The sequence below is a fragment of the Gavialis gangeticus genome, unplaced genomic scaffold (assembly GCF_001723915.1).
Source record: "Gavialis gangeticus isolate Ggan-Ray unplaced genomic scaffold, GavGan_comp1, whole genome shotgun sequence".
NCBI lineage: Eukaryota > Metazoa > Chordata > Crocodylia > Gavialidae > Gavialis > Gavialis gangeticus.
Window position 1 is genome coordinate 186,448,536 of NW_017728992.1, and position 10,932 is coordinate 186,459,467.

A 10,932-nucleotide genomic window follows, 5' to 3' on the forward strand; every position below is an offset into this window, starting at 1 on the left:
TCCCCATATTGTCTAAATTCCTGTTTGGTAAAGATGAAGCAGATGAGTGAACCGACTTGTAAATTTCAGTCAAAAGGAATAATATATAGGTCAGGCAATGTTGAGATACAGGATAAAAAGGCAAAGGTATGTATAATTTTAAAACAGAAATATATTTGTCTCAGTTTCATCACTCTTGGATGATTCTTTTCACTTCAAGATCAATGAAATGTTGAAAAACATAGGTTTGAGGTAGTTTCATAATGTATAGTTTGCTTTCTGGAAGCAAATGGAGTATGTACTCCATTTAATAGAACCAAATCATTGTGAATCATTGTGTCCAAAATTAAATAAAAAGTGGCCATGCTGAATGAGTTGGATTATTTGTTCTAATCTTGCTCTTTGGTGCTTTCTAAAGAAATAGTAATTAATCTCTGATAGAACTTTTTCATTGGTTAGAAATTAGGGATGTAAAAGGTTAAACTAATTATATTTATAATGTTTAAGGTTTACCATTTACCTCCAGGCTTGGTGCTGCCTGTTGTTGGGAGGCAGAATGAACCTGAGTTGCAACATCGTATGGCTGCTGAGGCCAGGGTGGTAACTAGCAGTTACCTGGGGTGCGGAGCTGGACAAAGATGTGGAGGAGATGGCAGGGCTTAAATAGGACCACGCACAGTGGTGGGGCTGCATGGAGCCAGGTGTTACCTGCCCTAATAGCACCCACAGGGGCTCCCACCTGCTAGGACAGCTGGACCACATTGTGCCATGACCAGATGGTGCCTCCAGCCCAAGAGCACCCAGGCCCCAAGTGGCACCTCCCTCTCGCCCTCCCCTGAGCTCCGGTAGCTGTTGCTTGGCAAAGACCCACAGCAACACTCCCAGCCTGGGGGTGTGTTGCTGCTGGACATGCATAGGATCGTGCCAGAGACATCCGCCTGAGGGCTAAGCATCCTCTGCTAGGAGCCAGAGCACTGGGGCAAGCCTTCAGTTGAGCAGAAGTAGCGTGGTACTGGCCCAGCTGCTGGCTGCATCCAGACAGGGAAGGGACTGTGCTGCTCCCTTCCCCATCTGGAGGCAGCCAGCAGCCGAGCCGTGCTAGAGCCATTCCCCAGACAATCAGCAGCACCAAGCTGGGGACCCTGCCACCCTGCACTGCTGGCGCTGCTGTCTGCTTGCTTCTGCACACTCACCACGCAGAGCCTGCTGTAGCTACAGGCTTCAGTCCCAGTTGGCAGTGGAACTTGCCGCAATCCCACCGATCATCCTCGGCCCCAGCTCCCCACGCTGCCCTGCCCCCTTGTCATAGGACTATTTAACTGTTTAAACGGTATAATTAGAATTTTCAGATGATATTTACATCCCTATTAGAAATTCATATGTAATTACTGTAACCTACTGTAATTGGTTATTTAATCCTTTTTTTACTTTATGCGATTTAAGATTCTTAAATAAAAATAAACTACAACAGCAGTGTTTCTCAACTGTAAAGCTGCTAGTCTTTCTCAGTTGCTCATAATGCTCTCAGCAGAAGTCTTATTAAGTAGGAAATATTACAGACCCATCTTACTGCAAAGGAGATGTGGTATGGGGTGGTCCTTTTAAAACTGAGGTAAATGAATTCAGCTATTTTTTAATTACGCACATATTTATATTTTAATATCAGATTTTAAATTATGTGAAAACTAATATTCAGGTAATATGTTACTTTTTATGTGTTTGAACAAAATATTATTTTTATATTACAGGAACTCCATGCACCTCTGACAATTGTTGCTGATGGACTTTTCTCCAAATTTAGGAAAAATCTGGTTTCCAATAAAGTTACTGTCTCATCTCATTTTGTTGGTTGTATATTGAAGGTAACATCTCATATATATGACACACAAGAAGTGGATATATCACTGCTTTTTTCCCAGGGCCTTGAAATTTAGTGAATTGCTTGCGTGATTCATTGAATTTCTGCATAGATTTCCTAGGGTTCAGTTATGCCTTTTAAGGATTTGATCCATGTTGAAAAGAGAAAAGAAATGCGCCTCAAATGCCTTCCTGGAAAAAATATGCCATCTGCCTTAGGTGGGGTATGGTTTCTGGTGGGAGAAGCTCAGTGGGAAATGGCATTAAGTAAAGTTTATTCAGCATGTGAAATCAGCATGCTTTTTTCTGTCTGTCAGTCAGTGGATGAAAATGCATACTTTGGCTCAACAGTTTTAAAGACTGTTCTAATGTTTGGAATATTTGATGGGGATCAGCTACTGTATGAAGTGGCACAAGAGAGCTGGCTCAAATTGGAAACTGAGGCAAAGGGTAGATGCTAAGTGTACACTCCATAGTTTTGGCAGGTAGTGTTGTGAGTGTCTATACTCACAGCTCTCCTGTGGTGACAGTTCTCCTCCTTTCTAGAGCAGAGCAAGGCCAGCTCAGAGACTGAAAGAAAGCCTTTGCTGCTACCCAGAAAGTGAATGTAAATTTACCTGCACACAGGCAGATCAAGGATTTAAAAAGGGGTGGGCTGTATGCTAGATGCCACTGGTTCTGTAGCTAAACCATTTGGGGGAGGTGCTGGAGGACACCCTAGGGGTAGGAATGACAGGGAGCAGGTGCAGGAAGAGGGATGTTGCTGTCTCTGGCCAAGCTTGGCCCCCTGTGCAGCCCTTCAGATGGGTACTTGCTCAGGGCTGCTGCACCCTTGTCTAGCCTCTGAGGGCCTTGGCACGTGGCTTGATGGGATCTGTTTCCCGATCTTAACAAATTACACCTCTTGCCATTATACATGTGCGTGGAAACGCGTGTGATTTTTGGAATTGGGGATCAATCCCAGTTCAGGGACAAGTAGAAAGTCAGGTGCCTGGTGAACTGATGTGGTCCCAAGGTTGGAACTGATAATCAGAAGATTGTCAGTCCCAGACACAGGACTGCACTGGAGCCAGTTAGAAATCAGTTGATTGTGGGTCCCAGTCCTGGGACCACTCTGGGGTGGTCCCAGGTCCCCCAACATGCACTTTAGCCTCACTGATGTACTGCTAAGGCAGGAACCACATGGAGTTGTCAGAAGCCATACAGACGTGTACGTGCTCTGTTGGCTTCTCTGACTGTTGCTGTTTGCTGCCATAACTTCTGAGAGGCAGCCTCATGTAGGCAAGGCCTTTTTCCAGGAGGCAGATAACTAATCACTCTGATGCATATTTTTCTCTGCATGTGCAATCATAATTGCTAGTAATAAATGAGATTTACAGAGATTGAGAATTTACCCTCATGGAACAGTTTAAAAAACAGTGCTTTTATTGCTATCTTTTACTCAGCAGCTATAGTCTGTTTTAAACTGTGTCTTGAGCTCTGATCTTAAATGGTTTTCAACCAAATTAATTATTCGAATAACAATACACTCTGTACAGGAGCACCATTATCTTTCCTTTTCTATGGAGAAGAAGAGAAGTTAATTTGATAATTTTTACTTGTAAATTATTGATATGTGCTACCTTCAGATTCTGTTGAATCTTTTTTAGGAAGATTACAGTTAGTATAATCCATATATTCACGCCAACACACATACTCTGTTCTACAATGTTTTAGGTCCTGGGTACTGAAGTAGACTTAATGAAAGATGTGATTACAGAGAACTACAAGAAGCAACAGTGATGGAACATGTTGCTTTGCCGGTGCACTGTTAACGTTAATTTTTAAGGAATTGATCTCTGTTTCATTTTCTGCATTGTCCTTGTCTGTTACAGTTAAGGCTCTGGACATGCTTAATTTCCTACATTGTCAAGTGCCATTGAAAAGCACATCACTTCCTGGGAGTAATTTATATTGCAGAACATGAAGCATGTATATGAATCTTTGCATGTTGAAGGCTTTTTGTAAAACCATCTGCATTGTAGTCCCTGTCTCCATATACTGGTAACTTCTTGATCCTTCCATTTTGTAAGCTGAAGTTTTGCTTACTTACTCTGTACCTAAGAGTGGCCCTATCTTGTTGAAATCAATACCAAGACCATCAATGGATAAGTCTGCATTGGATGAAAAAGGAAGGTCCATGAAGACAAATTAACTTGGGTTTTAAATTTGATTGCCTTGTCTTCACTGTTATTTTAACCCAAGTTAGTTAACACACAGTAGCCAAACCAGGCTAACATTTCCTTGCAGTGTAGACATGTGTAGTGATTTCAGTAAAAACGAATAAAAAAAAATGTGTCCATGGCCATGTGTAGATGAAACTAGAGGCATGTGTGCACAATGCTTTAAAGTGGGCTAAACACTTTTGCACCATTTTAATGGTGTCGGTGTTTGCCTTGGCTGTATATTGTGCATTAATTCCAGCTGCTGTAGGAAATCCAGTGGTGTAATGCGCCTTAAATTACTTGGGGCGCAGCAAACTAAAACTCCTTCCAGGAGTTTGTTTGTTGCCCCTACAGCTGTGGAGTGAAGCGCTGGGCTCTGTGCAGCTCCACGGCTCTGTAGGAAGCCCTGCAAGCAGCCTGGCAGCAGCCCGGGAAAGCAGGGTCTACCCAAGAAAAGCAGCGAGCCTGATCTTTTTTTTTTTTTCCCCCTTGGAGCCTGCCTGCCTGCCTGAGCTGTGCAGGGGCCCCGTGCTTCTCTCTGCATCTGTGGTGCCCCCCGGACCGCCCAAGCCAGGTGCCTGTGGGCTGGTGCTGCTGGGGCGGGGGCTGCCACTGCTGTGGATGGAAGCCTCAGCCTTCCCCCTTCCCCCCTCCCCCAGCATAGGGACTGCTCCACCCACCAGCAGTTCGCCCTCCCCTCCCCTCCCTGCTAGAGAGGCAGGTAAGTGTGTGCAGGTGTGTGCACAACATGGGGGTTTAATCAGCCCTAAATTGAAGCAGTGTTTTTTAAAACTCACCACTTCAATTTAGAGCCCCCGTTTTGTCTACACACGGCCCATAGTTCATAATGAATACTTTCTTTATTTGGTATAACAAAAATAATCTTGATTTAACAAAGTTACAAGCATTTGACAATTATGCACTAATGGTTATGGCTCTGATCTGAGAAGTTCTTGAACACGTGCTTAACTTAAAGTATATGACTAGCTGATGAGTCTTCTAGTCTGTTTCAAGTTAAACAGCTGCTTGGGTACTTTCCTGAGGTGTCTATAGTAGAAAACATAATTACATCTGTAGGCACTCCTTCCTCTTGCCTCTCTCTTGTTCATTTGAAAATAAATCCCATGGAAAAAATACTAAAGTGACCTGTATTGTATATGCACACAAATATGCTAAAATATAAAAACAAAAGATTAAATGAGCTATATAACCTGTTTTACTGTTTAATAAATATTAAAATTGTCAAATGCAATGAAACCAAGTAAACATTGTTTGTGAAACTACCACATTAATTGCACTTTTATAAAAATGGTTATATAGAACATGTTAACATAAAATCTAATGAGATAGTCTGTTTTGGATATAATGGAATTTAAAGCATATCAGGAAATGATTGTGTAAGAGGGCATTCTTTCACCCTTTTACTAATCCTTTTTTCCTTTTTTTTTTAAAGGATGCACCGCAGTTTAAAGCAAATCATGCTGAACTTGTTTTAGCTAATCCTAGTCCAGTACTAATCTACCAGATTTCTTCAAATGAGACTCGAGTGCTTGTTGACATTCGAGGAGAAATGCCAAAAAATATCAGAGAGTACATGACTGAGAAAATACTTCCACAGCTACCTGGTAAGATTTTTGTATTTATATTCTTCAGAATTGTAATACATTGTTTACCAACTTGTGTGAGTTTTATTTGTAGCTGAAGTATTATCTATAAGTATTAAGCCATCTTTGGCACTAGCTGTAGTTTAGATGAATGTGCATGGATGTACTTTTGCAGTTATAATTTATTTCACTTGGGGAAACTGGTAGAAGCTCTTTTAGCTGTTGCTCCTCTTTTCATGATATAACCTGCCCTGACATTAGGAGTGTTTGCCAGTCTAAGACTGCTAGTAAATACTTTCTAGAGCTGCCCTAGGCCTGCCTGCTATATAAATTAGGTTGTCTAGAGACTGTGACTCTGCTCTTGGGATGTAGTTTTCTGTGGCACAGAAAACAGTTGTGAGATCAAGGAGAGGAGCTGTAAGCTGGCAGATGTGGCTCAGGCAAAAAGCCCTAAAGCTAGTGTGATCTTGGAATGTGGAAGGTGGCACTTTTAACTCTGAAACACTTGGTTTTCCAGGTGCTTAAGCTTTGCCTTTTTAGTAGAGGTGCTCTGATACATAGGTCCATATCGTATTGGCACCAATACAAGGAAAATTGACAGTATTGGCAATCGACTTTTTTGGCTGATAATGTAATCAATTAAATGCCATGTGCATGTGTGCAGCCGCAGCATGCATGCAGCTAGGAGTGTAGCCTGACAACTCAGAGAGCAGTGTCTGGCTGGTAAGTCGGGGGATGTGGGGGAGGGAAAGGTCACGGAGGGGCAGATCGAGGCCCCTGTGGTGAGGAGGGGAGTGGGACTAGGGTAGGGGCAGGCGCCGCACAGGGCATGGGATGGAGCTACACCTTGTCCAGAGGGCACGGTGGGACAGCTGTTCAGAATGCCTTCCACCACCGCGCACACCCTTGGGGAGGCATGAGGAGCATGTGCGCCCTGGATCTGTTCATGGGGTGAGGGTGGGCTGCCTGCTGCATGCTCGGGGCTGGGGCCATGCTGGGCTCTTCCCAGCAGGGGGGGCTGGGCCTGGGCTGCGCTCCAGGAAGGCGGGGGTGGGGTGGGTGGTGGCAGTACTGAGAGTGGGGGCTATGGTGACTTTTGGGTTGGCTGTAGCTCCTCCTCCTTGCACCACCATTGCCTGATCTGGGAGCCTTGATTTGCACCCCCCATACCCCTTCCTTCCCCCACCTTCCTTCCACCTAACAGACTTATCAGCTGGACACTGCTTTCCAAGCTGCCAGGCTGCATGTTAGCAATCAGATCAGTATTGGCTGATCTGGCTGGTCAATAATCAGCCATTGGTATCGGCCCAAAAAATCTTTATGGGTCCACTGCTACTTTTCAGCCCTAAAAGGACAAGAGTGAATGACGTGTGGTGGCTTTATCTTGCCTTTTGTATTTCCTAGCTCTCTAGTACTTGTGTTTCTTTTTGGTTGATTATACTTCTTACACCTCATAGTCTTCTGTTTTTATCTGCCAGCTTCCACATTCTTGATGGATTCTGGGCGCTACTAAACAGCGTCGATATTTCTCCAGTGATATTTTTGTTGCTAGGTAGGACATCATTTAGTCTGCATATGTAAATGCAACAGTAGAACTGAAATTTCGGAAGTAGCTATATGTTTTTCTGTAGATATTAGGGGAAGTAATTAGATAGGTTGAAATGGACAAATGCATATTTAGAGGCTGATTTGGGGTTTTCAGTTGCTATTGGTGAAGGCAGAGCTGGAATAGTAAGATTAGTCCCCCTGAAATAGAACTTCTTTTGGCTCATCTGGAAATGATTGTAAGCATTCACATTTGAAGGAGGGAATTCACTGTGCCCTTTTTTCCTGCCTTGGATATCCCTTGATGTTTTGCCTTAGTAATTATTCTAGGTTCTGATCCTGTGCCAATGCAGTCACTGAGAATTTTGGCAGTGACATTAGTGGTATCAGTATAGAGTCATTTGATATCAACAGGTTCAAGTCTAATGTGTTGTCCTTTCTGACTAAAATGCTAGAACTATTGCTAGTACAGAATTTTTGCCTGATCTGTACAGCATCCTGAGTGATGAGCTTCCCTTTATTTCCACAGCTGCATCCTTATTTTCGTGAGGTGCTAGGTATCCTCAGTTCTCAGTCAACTCAATTGGGATTAGTGGCAGAAAGGATTGTACCTTGACCTTCTATTACCTAAAAATTTCACAATGTCAAAAAGTAGTTCAATTTACATCTGTAATGTCGGCAACTTGGAAAGTTTACAACCCCAAGAGATTATGGTTGCTTCTTTGCCAGTTATTTAACTTGAGGACCCTGTATAAATCAGGTAACTAAATAGTCTGTTCGTTTCAGAACATTTAAAAGAACCGTTCTTAATAGCTGTTCAGAATGATCGTTTGAGGACCATGCCAGCAAGCTTCCTACCTCCTTCGCCAGTCAACAAAAGAGGTATGTACTGGGTAGTAAGAACAAAAAATGTTTTTGTATGTTTTAAGGACAACTTTCCCAGTCATGTTTATCTATTGTGAAAATGGTAAATTTAAACATATCTCTCTCTCTGTGTGTGCACGTGTTCAGCACCCGTTAGTAGCATACTAGTATTGATACCTAGAATTAAGGTTAACAGCTGGTTTATTTGAAGGCATTCTGGGTGCATCTACGCATGTGCTTTAATGCACGTTAGCCTATTTTAATGCTCAGTAAAGTGTCACAAAAACATGTGCTTGCACTAATGTGCATTAGGGCTATGCAGAGCTTTGGATCATGATTCGGAGATGATTTGGAGGCTGAATCTACGAATCCGAATTGAATCGCAGGAAGCTTTAGGCTTTCCGAATTGATTCAGACTTTCCGAATCTATTAGGAAAAGATTTGGAGATTCGGCCATAGCATATAATGGGGAATCAATTAAATAGCTATAACTTTGTTGTCTTTTGGCTGATTCAAATGAAACTTGCAGGGATGGTAGTCTTTGATGTGAGCATGACGTGTGCCAAGTCTCCAGGTGGTAGGTGCAGGGGTTTCTGGGAAGCTACACCCCAAAGTTCTGAAAGCAAAACTCGTGTCATGTGTGTTAAGCCACAGTGGGGTGCAGACTTCACGGATGGTAGCTCTTACTGAGGCCACAAAGCCTGCCATGTTTCAAAGAGATTGGAGCAGGGTTTGGGGGAAACTGTACCTCAAACTGCAGACAAGCAAAACTCGTGACATGGATGACACTGTGTGTGTTAAGGCGCTGCAGGGATGGTGACCCCTGCTGTGGCCATGAAACCTGCCAGCTGTCGAGGAGATAGGTGCAGGGGGAGTCCGGGTTCTGAGGCCCTGCGTGTCTAGCTGAGGTTTTGCTTGTCCGCAGCTTGAGGTACAGTTTTCTCCAAACCCCTGCACTTATCTCCTTGAAGCTTGGCAGGCTTTGTGGCCTCACCAGGGGCTACCGTCCTTGCAGTTTTGACCCCGCTGTGGCTTAACGCACACACGTGACATGAGTTTTGCTTTCAAAAATTTGGGGTGCAGTTTCCCCCAAGCCCCTGCACCTACCTCCTTGACACTTGACAGGCTTCATGCTCTCAGCAAAAGCTACTACCCCTGCAAATTTAGTTTAAATTGGACAAAAAACAACGAAGTTAGAGATATTTCATTGATTCCCCATTATACCCTATGGCCAAATCTCCTAATCAGCTCCGAAGCTTCGGAGTTGATTTGGCCAACTCGAAGCAGAAAACCGATTTGGAGCTCCGAATTGAATTGCTAGCATCCGAATCGGCCGAACCGGAAATGAATAGTTCCCTATTTGCACAGGCCGAATGTGCATTAAAATAGGCTAATGCGCCTTTTTTGGTACCTCACAATGGAGGTACTAAATTTAATGCACATTAGCAAAAGCGCTTTAATTAACATGTAGATGTGCCCCCTGTTTTCTTTTTTGGGGTTGGGGGGGCTTTAACAGGTTAATTGGGCTGAAATCTCATGCTCATATTTCTCAAAGTAAATTTTCAAGGAAAGTTTTAAGAAAAACCCTCTAAACACTATAATTTTGAGAGGCTTATATGTTATTAGAACATAGTGCTTTGAGGTTTAAAATTTTCGGATGTGATGCATTTTGACACATTTTTAAGCTGGTTAACACCTCTCAGGTTAAACTTTAACCACGCATTATTTAAATTGAGTTTCACGCAGTAGTTTGTTTAATTTACATCTGTAATATCAGCAACTCAGAGGGTTCACAACACCTAGAGGTTATGATTTAATTCTAATGTATTAATATACTTGTATTAGAACGATAAACAATACAATTAATTAATAATTATTAATTCTTGAAACCACTTTGATACTGAGTTGTTATTCAGGTGGTTTTCATGCTAGGATGTCTTCTTGGCTGAGCCTCAGCACATTTTAAAAGAGAAATAAAAGTCTTTTGTTTCTAAAGTGATGTACTAGGCATGTGTACTTTGACCAAGTCTTCTTTCACACCTAGGTGTTCTCCTTTTGGGAGATGCATATAATATGAGGCACCCTCTAACAGGTGGAGGAATGAGTGTTATTCTGAATGACATTAAAATATGGAGGAGCTTGCTTCAGGACATTCCAGACCTTTATGAAGATTCTGCTATTCTGCAGGTACAGTTAGTGCTTTCTGGTACACTGCGTAGGTGACTCTATGTAATTTCAGACTTTTACTTAACATCTTGTATAAGTACGGGCTGGGGCAGTTGAGAATTGGGAATGAAGTGGGAGGATGGCTTGCTATTACAGTTGCATCTGCTTTAGGAGTCATTTGTTGGTATACTGTAGTGCTATTCCTATGTTATTAAAGGACTTTTGGTGTAGACATGGCCCATCAACAGTTTGCTCTTGATTTCAAGAGATGGTTTTAAAGAACAATAAAGACAGCTCTTAACACAGAACTTCAAGAAATGTAGGAACATTAGCTCATGATACCGGTGCTACAGGATATAGCTGTGTTTTGGAGGTATCATTCATGCCTCTGAGTTAGTGCTAAATCAGTAGTGATTGTGATATTAAGGGGCTGGTGTTACTGACAGTGCTGATTTTTGGGGGAGATGTAAACTCAAAGTCTAGAATGTTACATGTACTAAGTTACCATTCATCTCTAAATTACCCCTGTAGTTTGGGTTGAATGTGATTATTGTTGCTACATTGTTGCTGGGCACTAGGAACATTTCAGTTAAAAAGATGTACGCATATTGGCTAAGTACAGACATTTGGGGGCATTAGGGGGAGGTTAAATCAATTCAAAATGGCAGCTTGATATCAGGTAAGACAGAACGGGGTGGGGCTAGCTGGGGGTG

The 10,932-nt window shown here is 42.7% G+C and overlaps 1 protein-coding gene across 1 annotated transcript in view; it reads left to right on the forward strand.

Annotated features, from left to right (window-relative positions):
• The window catches only part of SQLE (squalene epoxidase), a 43,429-nt gene that overhangs the window by 23,151 nt on the left and 9,346 nt on the right, over positions 1-10,932 (forward strand). Inside the window, exons 5-8 of the mRNA XM_019528153.1 lie at positions 1,728-1,841; positions 5,494-5,665; positions 7,976-8,071; positions 10,098-10,240. Of these exons, the coding sequence (XP_019383698.1) occupies positions 1,728-1,841; positions 5,494-5,665; positions 7,976-8,071; positions 10,098-10,240 (525 nt within the window). The remainder of the gene's footprint in view (positions 1-1,727; positions 1,842-5,493; positions 5,666-7,975; positions 8,072-10,097; positions 10,241-10,932) is intronic.